Consider the following 20,849-nt stretch of genomic DNA (forward strand, 5'->3'; position numbering starts at 1 on the left):
AAAAGAATCTTTTTAATATCTCGCTTAGTAATAATTCACTTGGTCATGTATTCTTCTACATTCAATCTGTAATCTGTTGCTTTAGGTAGAATGCATGAAGAAACGGTGGCCTCACTCAGATATGTAGTTGGAAAGAGGAGAAGAATTTTAATAACCTTTCCGCTATTGTGTGTATTCTTCTTTGATAAGATATTACAACTGAACAAACGGTAAATCTTTACAAATCAATTGCAATGTGGAATCTGAAATCTTATCAATGGTCTTTTCATGTTATGTTATATTAAAATTCATGGTCTACCTTGCACTTTGAGTGGACCTTCTATCCATCCATGATTTTGCAGTATCATGCATTGATCATTTGGAAGGGGGTTCACAGGATTATGCAGAGCTCCAAAATTTTGACACTGTTCACTAAACAATATAAAAAATCATATTTGGTAATATCACCATCAGTCTCATCCAAAAATCTTTATTATGGGGAAGCTGTGTCAAACACAAGTTTTCCAGAATTTTTATTTCCTCTCAAAAATCTAAATTTCACTGTCAAAAGCATTTCTCCTTTGTTTATTTTTGAAAAAACGTCCACCAAATGCGTAAGGCCAAATAACCATAATGTGTCTGTCAGTCATTCTTTCAAGAAAAATGACAGTCGATTAGAAAAAGAAGAGGGCTAGTTTCACCCACAACCCAAGCAATTACACAGTGCTTTTCCACAAAATAAAATCACTCACTTTGCAGGAGAAATGTTCATTTGTCACACTATATATTAAAAAGGTGCCTACTTGAGATTCCAAAGTTGGTAAAAACTAACGATTAATTATTGCTTCATCAAGGCTATCCTTTAGTGAAACTGGCATTTTTGAGAATTTTTTACTGCAAGTGCATGGCAGTCAAGAATATCATGACTACTTACACAGTTTGGTGTTACTGCCTTGATTTGTACTAAAGCACCAAAAGTTTTACCCACTGTAGATTTTACATCATCAATAAAATACAGTGAAAACGTAAATAAGATATTATTATTATTATTATAAAATTTTTTTGACCTTTCAGACTTCCCAAAAGGTCTCAGGGACCTCCAGGAGTCCATATACCACAACCGGAGCACCACTGCACCTGAAGAACACTGACATAAAGAATAATAGTCATCGTTAAACACATTATCACTCACTGAACTAAGACTAAAAAGGGACCGAGTATCCTCTGTAATGGCATATGATCCATAATATAGATATAGGACAACTATAAAAAGAAAAGATGATGAGGAGAACAGAGGCAAGAGGTGTATTAAGTGTTTTCAGCAATAATTTTGGTGGTTGTTTCATTATGTTCAGGCTGCTGCGTGTGTTCATTCCGGAAAAGTAAATGAGTACAGGTGAATATTCTAAGTGTGTGTCTCCCCATGTGTTTGAAAACCAGAACTCTTGATGTGGAAGAAAGGAGACACAACTGTAATATGGAAGAGATTAATTTTTTATTTGTATATACGTAAACTTTGTGCTTCTAGATATATAAACATTACATAGAAAAATTTCCACCCAAAAGACCTGATATACTGATGAACTCCTAACTCCAGATTATGGTCTAAGTGATATTTCCCGCTAAAATAAGCCAGGAATTTCTAAAACAATGGCTGATTGCAGGTCTGAGCAGGAAACATACAGAATAAACTTGGAACATTTTGGCATACAGATAACAAAGAAATTATCAAAAGACTTGTTTCCAAAGGACTCAAGAGCAACTTGAAGAATTTTCTATGCACCTAAGATGATATGATTGAACTCATGGCTAAAAACTGCCATGGGTTAAAATCCACCAAATACATTTAAATCCTTGAATGATACAAAAAATAAAGATAAAAAGTAAAACCTAATTGCCCATCTTTGGAAAATAGTAGGAAACAAATTCATTAACTTGAAAATTAATAAAGTGAAAGAGTTAAAACACTGATCCTTTCTTTCCACTGTATCACTGGGCAACCTGTCAGTAAATGAAGAGAACTGTCTCTTTACAGAAGCAATAAAGCATATAACTGAAGAAGGGTTGATAGAATCAGGTCATCCCCATTCTACAATTCTACAACCCCCAGTGAATTCAAGGGCCTCAGCAAAGACTAGCAAAGGTGACTGCACCATAAAAAGAGACAAATTGGACAGTTGTGCCTCATGGTAAAAAGCACACCTCCACCTACAGACTCACCAAAGAAATTAAGCCTGTCTATCCAGCCTCTGCATCCATTTGCCAACTTGCAGGAAATGCAGAGGACAGCAGGGCATGCTAAACGGCACCAGGTGCATGCAATCGGTAAAATTCAGTCTATGGAAAACTCTGTAGGTCAAATGACTCAGGCTTTTCAACACATGAGTCATAAGGGGGGCAAAGGGGATGGAGGAGAAATAGTAAAGTATGATACGTAAAAGACAACTAAGCTGGGGCACCTGGTAGCTCAGTTGGTTAAGTGTTTGACTTCAGCTCAGGTCATGATTTCTGAGTTCATGGGTTCAAGCCCCATGTCAGACTCTGTGGTGACAGCTCAGAGCCTTGAGCCTGCTTCAGATTCTGTGTCTACACACTTCCTCCCTCCCTCCCTCTCTCTCTCTCTCTCTCTCTCCCCTTCCCCTGCTTGTGCTCTCTCTCAAAAATAAATCAATATTTAAAAAACAACTTAAACAGTGATTTCTCTAAAAGTCAGAATGCAATTACTTTTTCTAATGTTTATTTATTTTGAGAGAGAGGGAGAGAGAGGGAGAGAGGGAGAGAGCACGTGCGCGCGCGCGCACACGCGCACAAATGGGGGAGGGGCAGAGACAGGGAGCGAGCAGGCTCTGCACTGTCAGCACAGAGCCCATTGCAGGGCTCAGTCTCATGAACCATGATATCATGACCCAAGCCAAAATCAAGAGTGGGCCGCTTAACCAACTGAGTCACCCCGGCCTCCCAGATTATAATTACTTTTGAGAGGAGAGAGAGGGGGTTGCTTGGCCTAAGGTACATGGAGACTCCTGCCTTTCCCAGTAAAGTTCTATTTCTTGATCTGAGTGATGATTACAGGAGTTTTGCCTTATAATTAATTGAGTGGTTATCTATGTCTCAGTTTTATTTTACAATAAAAAAGGTCATAAAAAATGGTGAAAAGGAAACAGTGCCTCTGAGCATTTGTCTTCTGGAAACAGTGGAGAGCGCAGCTGGAAAGAGGAAGACACGCAGATAACTCACAAGGTTAGGGCTGGACCATAGGAAGTACACAGGTTGGGGGTAAGAGGAGTCAGCTTTAGGGGGAATTTCTGCACACTATCCTTAAAAATGGGGACTAATGGCACATGCAAGGAGGAGGAAGAAGGGCAGAAAAGTGAGAGATGATCTCAAAACACAGAACTCTAGAATCAGGTCAGGACTCCTTCAAGGACTCATTAGAAGTAGCTCCAGAACACAGACCTCATGAGAGTCCTTCACTTAATCATTCGGGCTTAAGTCATTTCGTACTATTTCAGGCTCCAGGGCAAGAAGCTCCGACTGGGACCTTAGCATGGCTATGGTGAGGGAACTGCTCTTGAGACCTGCAGGGACAGTGATCCAAGTTGTAGGAGGGACCCCACCCTCCTATTCCAGAGACTCAGCACCCAGGCCACCCAGCCAGAGCCACCCCCACACCCTACCCTCAAGACCGCTCCCTCTGCTCAAAGCACGGGGACAACAGTTAGCCACCCAAAGACAAGGAAGAAGACATTACCTCATCACCAGACAACTGAGTCTCCACATATCCTGGAACGAGAGGAAAGAAATAGAACGCCCCCAGTTAGGACCAAATGTTGTGATTATCTTGAAGGATAGGGGACGAACTATACTATCAGAGCTCTAGCTCTGCTGACCCCCTGATACGTTTCCGGCTTCAGAAAAGACGCTCCTGGTGATCCCTGAGAAGTACAATCACCTTTCCCTGCCTCATATCTTTGAAGTTAGGGGAAGTGGGAGAGTCTATGGGGCAGGTGGCAGGGGACTCCTGAGAGGCTCATTACCTTTCTGAGCCCTGAGGCAGATGACAGTCCCCACCAGAAGGAAGATCAGCCCAAGCAGGAAGGCTGCAATTCCACTAAGCATCTTTCTCCAAGAATATGCAGACTGAGCTCCTATGGGAAACAGGTCTTAAAATTAGTAAAAATTTCCCAGTATTTGGTGTGCCTTCCTGAAATCCCAGAGTCTGTACTAGACACCAAATCAAGTACCATCTAGAGAAGAAATACATTTAGAAACGGTTCTTTGAAGCCAAGTTTTGCACCCATGGAGTTTCTGTTTACTGAATCTTGCAGCCCGTAAGAATGTCCCCTAAAATACCAAGACAAAGTATTAGAGGATACTAGTTCCCAAAGTTGGAAATAAGTGATGAGGTGATTAGACCTCCTTATTTTTTTTGGCAGATACAATAATAGATATCTGTCGTGTCTTCTCCTACCCTAACCCAAGGACCCCAAATTCCATGACTCCTCAGATCACTGGAAAGAAGAATGAGTATCGGGACCAATATAAATGCAGAGGTAACACAGACCACGTGCTGAGTCAGCATCACCGTGAGTCTGGCCCAGAGAGTACAAGAAGCTGATTCTCACTCCACTCCACAGAAATAGGGCTCTGCAGGCTAGGATGATTAACAAGGCAGGTGTAGACATCTCCAAGTTCAGGAGTCATTTCCAGCATCACCATTGTCTGAAAGGTCCAGTCTCCATTCCTGATAAGGCCAGTGGACATCACTCCCACTCTCTCCTGCTTCCCATTCCGGAACCACCTGATCTTGATGTCCCCTGGATAGAAACCTGTCACCGAGCAAAGCAGCATATTGTGGTGTTGCAGGGATGGGGTCCTCTCTGGATACACCGTCACCTCTGGTTGCACTGGGAAGGGAGAAAAAAAAAGAGACATTGTGAAGGAAAACCACTAAGCCAGGACAGGGGTTCCTTGAAAGACAATCTCTGCCCTGATCTTCTTCTCACATCACCCAAGTGGAAAATGGAAATGTGGGGAAACCTTTGCCCCCAAGACTCAGAAACTGGGCATGTCAATGCCCCAAGGATGAATTGGGCCTTATCAGATACTCCCACAGTTACCTCCTCTATTTGAGAGCCCACTAGTCCTTAAAGTCCTTGAGAATTTGGAGGGTCTGGGACCAAGACCACAGTGACCTGGGCTGTGAGGATAATGAATGAATCACACCTGGGGACAAAACATACACAGACTCCCCTTCTTACAAGCCATTTATCCTGAAGCAGGAAATTGCCCATCATAAGGAAGTAGAGCCTATGATCAGGTTCACATGTAAGAGATTCCTGAACCCCGCCAGACCTCACTTTTCACCTCACCTTTTCTCCCCACTGTGAAGGGTGCGCCCAACTTGTAGTTATGCCTGCAGAGCGCATCCACAGAAGCTCTACACCTCTCCAGTATATCCGGCCGATTGTTCCACAGCTCAGCATCAGGCTTACCCAGCTCTGTCAATGCCACAAACATTCCCACGTCGCTGTCAAAATGTGCATACTCTTCCAAGTTAAAAATGAATCTCACCACAAACTGCACCTTCTCTGTCCCATTGGTGAAATAACAGTCAGCCTTTGCCTGAATCACAAAATCTTCTGGAAAATGGGAGAGGGGGGGGAGAAGACTATTAACCAATCCTCACTTTTAGGAACCCATACATGGCAAATTATGCCAGACCATATGAATTTGAGAGGAGGTCTTTTGACCTCAGTAAATAGGTCAAAGTAGCCTCTTCTCCCCTGGGCCCCACTCTGATTCTTTTTAGCAAAGAGACATCCATCATGGAAAGCAGCCTGAGACCCATCCTACAGGGCCAGCCACACAGAAGGTGTGTAATCCCAAAAAGGCAAGTCAAAAAGAGAGCCCCGAGAGACATAAACATTCATTCCACAAATATTTATTGGCAATTTGTGTTTTGCTGTCACTGTGCTTGGTTTCTCCAAGCCAAGCTTTCAGAAGCCCAAGACTTCAACTCCCTTTGTTATCAAGTTAAAAAGATCCATCCCCATATGGAGTAATTCAACAGCACTCTTGCCCATAGCAAGTTTGTTCTATACATTCATTCTGGAGCAGAGTGAAGGAGTGATGGAGGTGGGCAAAGAAACGCAGACTCCATACCCGTTTAATGTGAAATTAACTCCCCTTCCCCTTCTCACTCATTATGGGTTTTCTCCAAGAATTTCCTTTTGGACCTTTCCCCTTGCACTTTTACTTAGACTTCACCCCTCTGTTGGCTCTATAAGGTAATAATATCTTTGTTGGTGTTAAGTAAAATACTACGAATCCATGGCTTGAAGATTAATACTGCCACCAGCATCATTGGCACTATACCTACCACACCAGTAACTACAACAACATGGTGGTAGAAAATGTAGTTAGCTTAAACCTTCTTTGGGGATTGTTACATGAAATAGTGCCACTAAAGGTGAAATAAAAAATCTAATCCATGGTCCATTATGATTTTCTACTTTCAAAACACCTTCCTAATATTGATAGTTGATTAGCTTGAGCTACATATTGTTTCATATAATGTCTACTCTGCTATTCTTCAGTGTAATTTTACATTCAAAAATTATGTAATCTGTCCTCATAGGTAAGAAAAAGTGCAATTCTCACTTGTTGCGAACACAGTATGCTATGGTCTGAGTGTTTATGCCCCCAAATTCTTCTGTTGGTGTCCTAACTCCCAAAGGGGATATTATCAGTAGAAGGTGCCTTTAGGAGGTGTTTGGGTCATGAGGGTGGAGCCCTCTCTCATGAATGAGATTAGCCCTTATAATGGAGTATCCAGAGAAATCCCAAGCCCCTTCCACAACGTGAGGACACAGGGAGAAGGTGCCAGCTATGAACTAGGAGGGGAGTCTTCATCAGAATGCAGCCATACTGAGGTGTCTGAGGGGTCAGTCAATGAAGTGTCTGGCTTTGGCACATGATCTCGTGGTTTGTGAGTTCAAGCCCTGAGTCAGGCTCTGTGCTAGCAGCTCAGAGCCTGGAGCGTGTTTTGTATTCTGTGTCTCCCTCTCTCTGCACCTCTCCTGTTCACCTCTCTATCTCTCTCTCTCAAAAATAAGTAAACATTAAAAAATTAAAAATCAATAAGAACACAGCCATACTTACACTCCTCAGCCTCCAGAACTGTGAGAAATAAATGTTTGTTGTTTATAAGTCTATAAGTCACCCAATCTGTGGTATTTTGCTACAGTCACCAGAATGGTCTAAGACACAATGATAAGACACAATGGACTAAGACACTTCATGGATATGAAGATCTGAAAAATCTTAAATAACAAATTGGTAAATGGGTTAGGTTTCAGTCGATTTGAGTTCTAGTTCTATATCTGGAAGTTTTGCATAGAACCACTTACTCTCCCTGACTTGCTTTCCATTGATAACAACACTGAAGTAGAGCTCAAAAACATAGTGTTAAGAAAGAAAAGAAACAGAATGTGATTCAATGCATAACTCCATTTATTAAGATTTTAAAATACACATGAAAAACAATGCTAAATATTCTTAAAGGCCACCTCATACTTAAAGACACATAAGAATGGCTCTCTCAGGACAGGAGGGTGTGGAAATGGAGACAACAGAAGAGGGGAGAGTCCTTGCATTGACAAATGACAACAAGGTCCTGTGAATTCATTGGGTAAGATTAATGTGATTCTGTGCACTTGAGAACAACAATAATAAAAGGAAATTCAAATAGGTTAATAATGCAGGTTGCCCAGAAGAGACCTCCCTGAAGAAATGGCATGAGTAAGGCTTGAAAGATAATAGTTACTGATCCAGAGTTGTAAATTTGCTCTCATTTCTCAAGTCCTTCTCTGCGAGCTACTGAGCTGAGCACTGAGCTAAGGCAGCATCCTTCCTGGGTCAGCCACACTCATCTCTTAGTAGTTAAAGTTAGCTCTAACTTCAATGCTCTTCCTTCTTATGGTTTAAATCAGAAAAAGAAAATTATTTTTTAGTCAGATTTGTGTCATACTTAAGATCTGCACTGATTTTTTTGTCATCTGTGTTGCTTAATGGACATTATAAACTCAGAGAAGTTTCTGTTCTCAAGGAACAAAGATCTTCCACCTACCCCACCCTCTTAGGTTTGTTCCTCTTTTGTGTTTAATGAAACTTTGACATTCAAAGACGTTCTGTTTTTAGCTCATTACATCCTGTTTTCTGCTGATAACTATGTTTTCAGGGTGCAATATTGCCTCATGTTAGTACACCCTATCTCCTCAGCTAGAAAAATAACAGCAATAAATACATGTACCTAGTAGCCTGAGGATAGTCTGAGGATAATGCAACCAACTTCTCTTATTTCTCAAAACTGGGGTTAATAAATGCCAAATGAAGAAATCTTTGTTTCCAATTTTGTTTGTCCAGGTGTATCCCAATCTGATAAATATAAAAACAGTCACAATCATCAGAGCAAACTCCTGTCTGAACAAATGGCAACTATTCTCAGACTGCCTGCAGTTTATATAGTTCTTGAGACAGACATTGATACAATGAGAGCCCTAAGCAAGAGAAAAGGCTTCCCTTCTTCCTGTTACCCTACTCCTTGAATCTGCAGCTCTGGTATGGGAAGTTCCTTTTCCCATCAGTCCATTGTGTGTTGTAAAGAGAGGAGGCTTATTTTTCTTCCAAAGGGAAGAACATTTTGAAGCCAGAAGTCAGTTCCAGTCTGGTCTGCAGCCTGGACGCACAGGGAAAGGTACCCCCCACCCCCAACCCCAGCATGCCAATTCTTGCATACACACATGGAAAAAAAATTGCTCTGTTCTTACCTGGAGAGTCTCTGCCTTGAGTCATGGAGGAATCCAGCCTGATTACACTCACAAGCAGAGCCATCATCCAGGAAACCCACTCAGAACCCATTCTGAGAGAAAAAAATAAATGAGACAGTAAAGTCATCAGCTTCTTCAGAATGGGGCTTACTCCCATAAAATTCAGTCAAAAAAATATTTATTAAGAGTATGAATACTTTCCTGGCCGCTTCAGGATTGGAAACTCTTCCCATTGATAACCAATCACAAGAGAAGGGTTTTGCATCATTAGATGCTGGGCAGACGACTTCCATACCACTCAAGAATTGGTGCTTAATCACCTGCTTAATCACAGACAGTAGTTTAAGGTATGTGGGAAATGGGCTGTTAAAAAATATTTTTAGCAGCGTATATAATATGTGATCCTAAAAGAACTACACAGATTGTTTTTTATGCATTCTGCTATTTTCTAACCAATAAGTCTCTTCCTCCTATGGGGTGGTTGATATTGTCAATGAAGTGTGCAAATAAAGCAGAAGGTAGACACCATTCTGAAGCATTTGCCCCAAGAGGAGTTAATGAAGCAATTATCAGAGAAGAAATAGAAGAGATTGAAAATGACCTGGAGAGTAAGATTTCCCATAATCCGAGAGGGCCACAAAAAAGAAAATGAAGAGAAGATTCTCAAAAGAACAAAATGATGCAAAAAATGTTCCAGAGAATAAAATATAAGAGGCATTGTTGTGTTATGTAATTAGTGGAGCACAGATAACCTTCACTGGGACATAGAGTGGTAAAGGCAGAAACTATATTTCAAAAGAGTAAAGAGCATATTGGAAATGAAGGCAGCAGATATAAACAGTCCTTCAAGAGTGCTGGAAGTGAGGGACACCCGGGTGGCTCAGCTGGTTAACTGTCTGACACTTGGTTTTAGCTCAGGTCATGATCTCGCGGTTTGTGAACTTGAGTCTCACACTCTCAGTGTGGAGCCTACTTGGGATTCTCTCTCTCTCTCTCTCTCTCTCCCTCCCTCCCTCCCTCCTTCCCTCCCCCCCTTCCCTCTCTTTCTGCCCCTCCCCAGATCTCTCTTTCAAAATAAATAAATAAACTTTAAAAAAAAGTGTTGGAAGTGAAAACAAGGGAAAAGATGGGACTCAAACTTGAGCAAAAAGCCACACTAAGGAAAATTATGTATAAGAAAGACCTTAACAGCTACGTGGGTGATGGGTATTAAGGAGGGCACTTGTTGGGGTTAGGCATCCCACTTCAGCTCAGGTCATGATCTCATAGTTCATGAGTTCAGGCCCCGCGTCAGGCTGACAGTTCAGAGCCTGAAGCCTGCTTCAGATTCTGTGTCTCCCTGTCTTTCTGACCTTCCCCCACTCAGGCTCTGTCTGTCTCTCTCTCTCTCTCTCCCTCAAAAATAAATAAGCATTAAAAAAAATTTTTTAAAGAAGGCACTTGTGATAAGCACTGGGTGTTCTATGTAAGTAACAACCCACCAAATTCTACTCCTAAAACTAATATTACCCTGTATGGGGTTTTTTAAATTTTTTAATGTTTTATTTATTTTTGAGAGAGAGAGAGAGCTTGAGCAAGGGTGGGTCAGAGAGAGAAGGAGATAAAGAATCCGAAGACAGGCTCCAGGCTCTTAGCTAGCTGTCAGCACAGAGCCCAACGCAGGGCTCGAGCCCATGAACCGTGAGATCATGACCTGAGCCGAAGTCAGACATTTAATGTGCCCCAATAGCTTTTTAAATGGAATACATTTGTATTTTAAGTGGAAGGAATTGTGTTACATCTGGAAGGTTTCTAAATGACCATACTACTACCCATAAGTAGTAATAGCAAATTGTAAATAAAAGACTGGCTCTATTATTAGCTGGTCAAATCTCTGGGTTACCCCAATAGAAGGTTTTACGGTACGCATCTCTGAAGCATGAGACCCAAGCATGGTCTCATGTTTCCTCTTATACACCACTTGTACCACTATTGAGCTGTAAATCCTGAAAGATTAAGAATCTCCCAAGAATATGAGTAATAGTGTGGGTCCCAAAGGGACTCTATTCAAGATGGCAGAAATAGGATTCAAAAAAGAGGTGAAACGCAACTATGTAAACTTTTAATACTGTGGTCCTGGCATTCTTAGTAAACCTACGCTGTCCTGGAATCTGACCAGTCAAAATAGTAATTGCATCTCCTGGGAGATCATGACAGATAAAGGACAAAGATGGGGAGGTGTGGAAGATATCACTAGCGTTCACCAACATCTTCTACTTCCTGGGTTCATGGAAAACTATACTTCCTGGTTTCCCAGGACTATGTGACCAGTTCTAGCCAATGGTTAGTGAACAAAAGGTTCCTGGTCAAAGAATTTAACTACCATTTTATGACTCTTCTTCCCTCACCAAGTCAAGCAGGACAACCTTGTATTGAAAGGTGAAATCTGGAATCAGAATATAAAAGCAGTCTAATTAGCTGAGTCATCATGAAGAGTAGAAGCCCTCAGAGAACGACCCAAAACCACAACAGATGCAACATGAATAAGATAATTTTTGCTTAGTTAATGCTCTGAAGGTTGTTACACAGCGTAGGCTAGTTTAACTCAATAAAGGACAAGAACAAGAATGTTGACCTGCCCCCTCCATGTCCCTCAGATAGATGTGAATATAAATGACTTGGAAGCCTGAGCCCAGGCCAAAACTGGTAGACTCCATACTCAGAGCACACGACCCTGACTGTGGGTACTTCTTCTAGAAGTGAATGGTTGCATCGCTCCCACCTGGAGGGGCATGCGCGGAGCTGAGAGAGAAGTGGCAATCAGAAAGAGCTCAAGCCGCTGAGTTTTAACTTCTTCCCTTCTTCCTACCTACACTTACCTTAAGCTTTCCCATGTATTTTATCTCACATGGAAGTAAAGAAAAACATTTTACTTCAAGCTAAGTGAATGAGAACCTGACATGGGGATTGTCTCAAGCAGCAAAAGCATGAGAGGATGGACGAAGCTTAAATCCAAGACTGTGTACCTCTCCTCAGCAGGCAGTACTGTGTCTGGGCTTCCTGTCTTGATGTGTTTTTGTTTTCAATTTGCACTAGATTCTATTGTAAACAAAATTGTGAATATTTTTAAGGCTTTTTGCATCGGTAAGTAAATTCATCTAAAGTTTTTATTTTGGTGCATTGGCATAGTTTAACATTGATATTATACTTCACTAAAAGAATACATTTGCTGCAGTTGAACCATTTAATTAGGATTAGAATTCCCCCGCCTTTTTTTTCCTTTTTTTTAAAGATATTGTTACATTAACCTATATATCTGGGCCTGAAGCATTTTTGGAGGTAGCTCTCTTACAAGTTTTTCTGTTTCTTCATTGGAAATTATTCTATATAAGCATTCTACCTTTAAAGAGATTGGTTTGGGTATATTTTTCAAACAAATTATTCATTTAATCTAAGCTTTCAAGTTTATTATAAAAGTGAACAAAATAATTTCTTATGATTTTTTCCCTGTACATGTATTAATTTTGTCCTTGTAATTTCTTCTTTTCTCTACTTTTTTCTTGGCTAGTTTGTCAGTGCTTTACTTTATTGAAATTTGTTAAGCTTTTGAATTTATTGTTTCCCATTTTCTAACTCTTCATTTCTGCCTTTTTTTTATTTTCTGCTCCTGTTTTCATGTTCCTTTCACTTAAGTCATGTGGTTTCATTCTTTGCTTTAATTGACTGAGGCCATGAAATCTCCACTGAGCACTGCCTTCGCTACGTCTCACAACTTTGAAATGTGATGTTTAATTGTAATTTTTCTAGAAATTTTTTGAGTTTTTTCTCTCTGATCAAGAGACAGTTTAGGTTTTGATGTGGAGAAGTATTTATCTTTTCTGATTTTTTTTAAATTATCCAGTTTGTCTCCTTATGGTCAGAGGATAGTATCAATAGCATTTCTACTTTCAGGAATTCATTGAGGCTTTTTGTTCCGTAATACGTAGTACATTTCATTAATGTTCTGCTGGAACTTGAAAAGATGTGTTCTCTATTTTTTATGAATAAAGTTTAATGTAGATCCATCAGATCTAATTCTATAGTGTTGGAGTATCTTCGGTGAGCTTACTTATTTTACTGAGAAAAGTAAGTTAAATGTACTAGCACAGTACATTTCTGAATATTTTCCTTGTATCTCCCTCAATTTCAACCTTATGAGAATTGCTTATGTGCTATTTAGAACTTAAATGTGTATCTCTTATATACACATTATGAATTTTACACTTTACGTTATAAAGTGCCTTCTTGTCTCACTCAGTATTTTTCTGTTTGAATTTCATCTGTTTAATAATAGTATCACAACCTCTGCTCTGCTTCCTTTTTGTTTACATTCTCTGTGCCTTTCCCATAATTTTATTTTTTTAATAAATGAGTGGACCCTTCTGAGTCACTCTATTTTAGGTGTTTTGGGGTTTTATTTGTTTGTTTGTTGTTTGTTTGTTTTTGTATATTGCAAACAGCAGAGTTTTTCTCTCAATCTAATCCAAAACTATTTTTATTTTATATATCAGTAAGCTCATTTACACTTAATATAGCAAATAGATTCAGTGTAATTTGTGACCTGTAATATTATTTTCTGTTAAATATGCTGTTTATATGAGTATTTCTTTTAGAAAATCTTTCATTGTGTCTCATGTTTTCTTTTTCTTCTTTCTTTCTTTATTTTTTAGTTTATTTATCTATTTTGAGAGAGAAAGCATGAGCAGGGGAGGGACAGAGACAGGGAGAGAGAGAATCCCAAACAGGCTCTGCACTATCAGCACAGAGCCCGATGCTGGGCTCTATCTCACAATCTGAGGTCACAACCTGGGCTGATATCAGGAGTCAGAAGCTTAACTGACTGAGCCACCAGGTGCCCCTCATTGTGTCTCATAGTTTATTATAGTTTTACAGATACAGTATTTTAAAAAGGTATATATTTGGGGATTGTTCTGATAATTTTATTCTTAATACAATTAGTTTCCTCTCTCTTAAATAGTTCCTATTAGTTATGAACATCATGAAAGTACGAGTTTACATCTTTTCCCCTCCTCTTCCATTTTCTTTGTGTTTACCTTTGTACTCTTAAATATGTTCTAAACACTACTACTTGATTTATCCATTTTAAGAGATATCTTTAGGGGCGCCTGGATGGCTCAGTCAGTTGTGTGACCAGCTTCAGCTCAGGCCATGATCTCACAGTTCATGGGTTTGAGCCCTCCTCAGGCTCTGTGCTGACAGCTTAGAGACTGGAGGCTGCTTGGGATTCTGTTTCCTTCTCTCTCTGCCCCTCCTCTGCTCGCACTCTGTCTCTCTCTTTCTCTCTCAAAAATAAATAAACATTAAAAAAAAAAAGAGGTATCTTTAGACTTCCAGATATTATAGATAAGGCCATCAGTAAGTTTATTCTATATCCTTACTTATTTTTCCATTCAACTTATAATTATTTAGAAATATGTTTCCTTTTGTCAATTTATTCTTATAATTCTGTCTATATTTTCTTACACATTTTGTGGCATTTTTGCTAGGTATAGATTGACCCTGTTTTAGTATGATGTTCTAGTGACTTCTTGCTATCATTATGCAATGATCATCTTTGTCTCTACTAATGCCTTTGTCTTAGACTATATTTTTAGATATCAGTGTGACTATAAACATTGTCTTCTGTTAGTGTTAGTTTTATGTATCTTATTGCATGTATTGATTTTAACCTTTTCATGTCTTTAGGTTTCCTTTGTGATTAATGCGGAGAGCATATAACTGGATTTTGTGATCCCCTTGCCAACGGCTTCACTTTTCGAAGTTTCAGTGACACATGTTCAACTACTGCCCATCAGCCAGCGATCCTCCCTCTGACATCAGGTCGGAAGATCAGTCCTGGTGCTAGTTCGCAGTGCGCGCCTCACTCACCTCACATCAGCCCGTCACATAGTCGTGTCACCACCTCACATCATCACAAGGTGAAGAAGGGTGAGGACAGCACAGTAAGATACCTTGAAAGACAGACAATACGAAACTTTCATTACAGCATATTGTTACATTTGTTCTATCTTATTATTAATTACTGTTGCTAATCCTTACTATGACTAATTTATAAATTAAACGTTACCTAGGTATGCACACACAGGAAAACAAGTACACGTGGAGTCCAGTTGCTATCTGGAGTTTCAGGCGCCCACCGCGGGGTATCCTGCACGCCCCACAGGTCGGGTGGGACAACGGTGTTTATCCAATCTGAGAACCTTTTTCTTTTAATTCCATAGTTAAACTATCTACATTTACTGGATTATTAAATTATCTGAATTTGTTTCTACTATTGTTGTGTTTTCTAGTTTGTGATGTTCTTTTTTTGCTTCCTTTTTTTCTCCTTTCAGCACTCATATGAAATTGATTACATTAAAAGTTTTTAATGTTGATTTACTATTGAGAGACTGAGAGAGACAGAGCATGAGCATAGGAGGGGCAGAGAGAGAGGGAGTCACAGAAACCAAAGCAGACTCCAAGCTCTGAGATGTCAGCACAGAGCCCAACGAGGGGCTTGAACTCACAAACCACGAGATCATGACCTGAGCTGAATTCTGATGCTTAACCAACTGAGCCACCCAGACACCCTTAAATTGATTACATTTTAAAGAATTCTTTAATTTCCTCCTTCTTGCTTAGGACTTTTAAATACTAGGGGTGCCTAGGTGGTTCCATCTGTTGAGGATCTCACTTCAGCTTGGGTCATGATCTTGTGATTCTTGAGTTTTGAGCCCCACATCGGGCTTGCTGCTGCCACCCTGTCAGCTTCAGATCCTCTTTGCCTCTCTCTCTCTCTCTCTCTGTCCTTCCCCTGCTCATACTATCTCCCTCAAAAAATAAAAAAACATTTTTAACTAAAAATAAATAAAAAAGAATTTTAAATTCTAATTGTATTAGTTAAGAGTTACTCCTACATTTTTAACATGACTATCTAAATTGGTAACATCCAAGGTGAATCTCTACCCTCCTTCCAAACAGAACAAAGGCTTTAGAATGTTTTACTTTATCTGCCTCATTTTCATGTTGTGATTGTTCCATAATTTTCTTAAATTTAAAAGTCATATCTGTTAGTGATTTTTAGAGCCATAGTCATTTTTCATTCCTTATTCTGACTGACCAATACCAGTATTTTATTTTTTTAATTTATTTATTTGGAGAGAGAGCGACCATGAGTGGGTGAGGGGCAGAGACAGAGAGTGAGAGAGAATCCCAAGAAGATTCCACGCTGTCAGCACAGAGCCCAACAAGGGACTCAGTCTTACACATTGTGAGGTCATGACCTGAGCCACGTTCTAGTGGCAGGCGCTTCACCAACTGAGCTTCCCAGGCTTCCCTAATTTACCGATATATTAGACAGATGTTCTACTGCTGTTGTTTTGCATGTTTGTATGTTTCTCATCTTTGCTTCTTGGTCCTAATTCTTGCTGAATTTCTAATCTTTCTTACGTAAGTGGTAATAAAAGAAAAACAATGACAACTACCATATGATATCACTTTTTATCCATTAGATTAATGAAATCTAAAAAATTAACAACACGTGGAGCACCTAGGTGGCTCAGTTGGTTAAGCGCCAGCCTCTCAGCTGCAGCTCAGGTCATGACCTCACGGTTTCATGAGTTTGAGCCCCACACCAGGCTCTGCTGGTGGTGTGAAGCCTGCTGGGGATTCTCTCTGCACCCCCTCACACTCGTGCAGTCTCTCTCTCTCTCTAAAAATAAATAAATAAGCTTAAAATTTAAAAAAATTAACAACATTTTGTGTTGGTAAGAATGTGGGGAAACAGGTGAACTATATGAGTTGCTGATGGAACTATGCATGAATTCAACCTCTATTTTACAACACAAATCAATATTAGTAATGTATATACACTTGGACTCAACAACTCCCCCTTTAGAATTTTATCCTACTGATATTATTGCACATGTGTGTTACAATGCATTGCTTATAAAACCAAGGACTTCCAATAACCTTACTACCCAGGAACAGGAGAAGACAGGCTAAATGAAATATGGTACTTCCATAAAATAGAGTACTATATACACATATGTTTCTAAGTACAAAAAAATAATGTTCAGAACAGTAGATCTAAGGACTTGCTCTTTGCAAAATTAGGGAATAAGAACATATTTGCTTAAATTTTCATGATTTCCCTGAAAGGACAAACATAAAGCTTGGAACATGGATTGTGCGTGCAAGGGGTCTTGGCAAACCATGGAAAGGAGGGGAGTGAGAGTTTCCTCTGTAAACTTTTTTGTGGCCTTTGAATTTTAAATCACGTTAATATAAAGCCATGTTCAAATAAATTGTAACTTTAAAAAAGGAAATAGGAAGAAGGCAAGCAGATAGAGTGTAGGCGACTTTTTGAGGAGTTTTGTAGTAAAGCTGGGCAGAGTTCACTTTTTCCAAAGTTTTGTAATGCAGGCAAGTTATTAAATATGTCTAAACCTCCATTTTCTCATTCGTGGAATTGATATAGTAATGTCTGCCACATAGGATTATCTTGAAGATAAAGTAAGAAGATAAATGTCAGGCACTTAGCATAGCACTTGAATGATTATTGGTATTAAAATTATTACAATTATAAGTCCATAAAACTCTAGGTTCAAAACCCAGTATTTCCTAGCGCCACCAGATTGGCATCAACTCAATCAGATGTGTGCTTTTTGACTCACTCAGCACCCAAAACTGGGAAGATCTTTGTTTCTCCTGCTCTTTAGTTCTTTCCCCAAAATTCTGACAACTCCACTCTTCCTCCTCTTGAATCACAACTGCCCTGTAGAGTGCAAATGGGTTAGCCTATTGGGCTGGGGCATTGGGTGGGTCATTTCTACACTGGGCAAAGCATATGGGGTGGGACGTTTTCTGGGGGTCCAAAGAAACCTATGAGAGTTTCCTAAGGTCTCCCCTCTTCCTTTGGAAAGAGTAAAATATGACCAAATGGGAAAGATGCTGAAGGTAAGTGACAAGAAGGAGAAATTAAGAGGCCAGAAGATCAAATGGTGGTGGAGGGTAGGCTGGATGAATGAAGAGAATTAAAATGTAGGCAACCCCTATCAAAATAACGCCAGCATTCTTCACAGAGCTAAAACAAATAATCCTAAAATTTGTATGGCACCAAAAAGGCCCTGAATAGCCAAAGCAATCTTGAAAAACAAAACCATAGCTGGAGTCATCACAATCCCAGACCTCAAGATGTATTACAAAAATGTAATCATCAAGACAGTATGGTGCTGGCACAAAAACAGATACTCAGTTCAATGGAACAGAATGAGAACCCAGAAATGAATGCAGGAAAGAATATCTAATGGAATAAAGACGTCTCTTCAGCAAATGGTGCTGGAAAAACTGGACAGAACATAAAGAAAAATGAACCTGGACCACTTTCTTACACGTACACAAAAATAAACTCAAAATGGATGAAAGACCTAAATGTAAGATGGGAAGTCATCAAAATCCTAGAGGAGAAAGCAGGCAAAAACCTCTGTAACCTTGGCCAGCAACTTCTTACTCAACACATCTCCAGAGGAAAGGAAAACAAAAGCAAAACTGAACTATTGGGACCTCGTCAAAATAAAAATCTTCTGCACAGCAAACAATCAGCAAAACTAAAAGACAACCAATGGAATGGGAGAAGATGTTTGCAAATGACATCAGATAAAGGGTTAGTATCCAAAATCTATAAATAACTTATCAAACTCAACACTTAAAAACAAATAATCCAGTGAAGAAATGGGCAAAAGGCATGAATAGACACTTCTCCAAAGAAGACATCCAGGTCCAGACACATGAGAAAAATGCTCAACATCACGTATCATCAAGCAAAAACTCACACCTGTCAGAATGGCTATTAACATTAACAACTCAGGCAACAGGTGTTGGCAAGGATGGAAAGAAAGAGGATCTCTTTTGCACTGTTTTTGGGAATGCAAACTGGTGCAACTACTCTGGAAAACAGTATGGAGGTTCCTCACAAAATTAAAAATAGAACTACCCTACAACCCAGCAACTGCACCACTAGGTCTTTATCCGAGGGATACAGGTGTGCTGTTTCAAAGGGGCACATGCACCCCAATGTTTATAGAAGCACTAGCAACAATAGCCAAAGTCCATGGATGGATGGATGGATAGAGAAGATGTGATATATATATATATATATACACACACACAACAGAGTATTACTCAGCAATCAAAAAGATGAAATCTTGCCATTTGCAACTACGTGAATGGAACTGGAGGGTATTATGCTAAGCGAAAGACAAATACCATATGACTTTATTCATATGAGGAATTTAAGATGCAAAACAGATGAGAATAGTGGCCTACTGTCCAGTTTTCCTGAGGCTGCTCTACAATGAGTTTCAGTTAGGTAGGAGGGCAAGGCCTCTCAAACTTTAATGTACCCATAAGTTGGGGATCTCATTTAAACACAGATTCTGACTCAGTAGTTTGGAGTAGACTTCCTTGTTGATATTCAGGTTGGGACATTTTGAATAGCATGGTGTTTGGAGTTTTTCTGGATGGCTGGCAAGATGGAAGAGAAAGAGGGAGTTCTGTACTTCCCACCTGAATTTCTCAAAGAAGGGCTGAAGCCAAAGGACTCTGAACCACAAGAGTCTAGGAGGAAAAGAGATGGAGTCTGCCTAGAAGACAGCCTCATAGGAGCATGACTGAGAACCGGGGAAGATAAAAACGGCTGGATATGGAGGCCTGGAAGGGAGGGAGCCCCTTCTGCAAAGAGACAAAGAGAAGAGAAAGAGCAGCTGGGGAATCTAGAAAAGCACCTGGAGAAGAGAAAAACTTGGCCCCAGATGGAGAAGGATCCTATCATTCCATATCTAACCCCAGGGGTTTCAGAGAGAGAGATCCCATCTCTAACTGCAGAGCATTCTTTGGGGTGGGGGCTCTGGTCCCAGAAATTCCCTCTGGGATAGATGGTACTCCAGGCACCCAGTCGGCATCAGGAGGAACCCTGCTCAATCCCCTGCTTAGATCCCTTCTAGGAAGTGCCCTGGCTTTCGGGATTACATTTTGGGTGGTATCATTAACGCACAGGGAGTAAGAGCTCAAAATGCAGCTGGGTGTGGGACATAGAACACGGCCCACCTTGGCTGCACCCGCAGCACAGTGAGATCAGACCCAAAAGAGTGTTTTGGAACATCTGATTTGAGAAGGGACTGGGGGGTCGCCATTTTTCTCCCCTCAACCACCAAGGTGGGACCTCAGGGAGCTGCCTTCGGAACTACTGTGGAGACAAGACCCGCCTACAACAAACCACAGCCACCTGCACTGGGTAGCTGCTTTTTTACCGGAGCGCAGATAAATGCTTCGGAAACAGCCCCTCCCCCAAGACCAGCAGTGATGCATTGCCGTGATTAACTCTAGATCAATTCTTGCTATTCATATATATTCACCCTTATCTCATTCTTTTCTTTCCCCTCTTCTAGACTGGTTATTCTGGTTATAGGTTTGCTTAAACAGGCATATTTAATCCATTCTCTTGATACATGTTCTACACCTCCTTCGTTACCTTCCTTTCTCTCTGAAATAATCAGACTATATAGTTTCTCAGGGTAACATTATCTTCGTTTGTTTTTTTCTCCTCACCTCCTGCCATATTCTCCTTTTTCTCTGTCTCTGAATTAAGCCTTTTAGTCTCTCTGCCTAGTCAATGTTCAATCTCTCTTTCTTCCCACCCCTGTCATTTCTTTCTTTATGTAAACTTTTCCATCAGCACTGTCTCCGCCCTGCTCTTTATTTGTAGCTGGGATTTCTGGTTTTATTCTTTTAGACTGTCCTTTGTCTGCTGTTGTTTTTCTTTTGGGGGGGGGGGGTTATTTTACTTTTTCTTTTTTTTTTCTCGGTTTGCTTACTTGTTTGATTTGTTTGTGTGTTGCGTGCTTTTGTTCCCTGTTTTTCTGTCAGTTTTCCTTTCCAGGGTTACCTCAAGAAACAAACAAAAGTACACATGGTGGAGAGTCTAAAATATCACTAAGGGAGCGCCTGGGTGGCTTAGTCGGT

General features: G+C 40.2%; 1 protein-coding gene and 1 long non-coding RNA gene across 4 annotated transcripts in view; one reads left to right on the plus strand and one right to left on the minus strand.

The window, feature by feature from the left end:
* Positions 1–15,121, plus strand: part of LOC115296238 — a 21,508-nt gene extending 6,387 nt beyond the window's left edge. Inside the window, exon 2 of the long non-coding RNA XR_003910797.1 lies at positions 14,535–15,121. This is a non-coding gene — a long non-coding RNA (uncharacterized LOC115296238). The remainder of the gene's footprint in view (positions 1–14,534) is intronic.
* On the minus strand, positions 3,083–9,155 carry LOC115296237 (HLA class II histocompatibility antigen, DO beta chain). Of its 3 annotated transcripts, none has more exons than XM_029944703.1 (6): positions 8,811–9,155; positions 5,475–5,621; positions 4,605–4,886; positions 4,017–4,127; positions 3,731–3,762; positions 3,083–3,557 (listed from the first exon to the last, which is right to left on the minus strand). In XM_029944703.1, the coding sequence occupies exons 1-6, from the start codon at positions 8,965–8,967 to the stop codon at positions 3,531–3,533; spliced, it is 756 nt and encodes a 251-aa protein (XP_029800563.1). In that variant the 5' UTR covers positions 8,968–9,155; the 3' UTR covers positions 3,083–3,530. The 3 variants fall into 3 exon arrangements, with proteins under 3 accessions (XP_029800563.1, XP_029800564.1, XP_029800562.1); XM_029944704.1 differs by having other exon boundaries at positions 4,809–4,886; positions 5,352–5,621; positions 8,811–9,153; XM_029944702.1 differs by having other exon boundaries at positions 5,352–5,621; positions 8,811–9,151.
* Positions 15,122–20,849: the final 5,728 nt, after the last annotated feature.

This window comes from Suricata suricatta, chromosome 7 (genome assembly GCF_006229205.1).
Source record: "Suricata suricatta isolate VVHF042 chromosome 7, meerkat_22Aug2017_6uvM2_HiC, whole genome shotgun sequence".
NCBI classification, from domain to species: Eukaryota; Metazoa; Chordata; class Mammalia; order Carnivora; family Herpestidae; genus Suricata; species Suricata suricatta.

What these genes read in the sequence shown, in the direction of transcription:
- LOC115296237 (XM_029944702.1), bottom strand. Translation starts at nt 8,967, where the DNA reads ATGGGAGTAAGCCCCATTCTGAAGAAGCTGATGACTTTACTGTCTCAT. An exon ending in TCAAGGCAGAGACTCTCCAG is followed by an intron (nt 5,622 to 8,810) that starts GTAAGAACAGAG and finishes CCCATTTTCCAG; the next exon opens with AAGATTTTGTGATTCAGGCA. An exon ending in CTGCCTCAGGGCTCAGAAAG is followed by an intron (nt 3,763 to 4,016) that starts GTAATGAGCCTC and finishes CTCTCGTTCCAG; the next exon opens with GATATGTGGAGACTCAGTTG.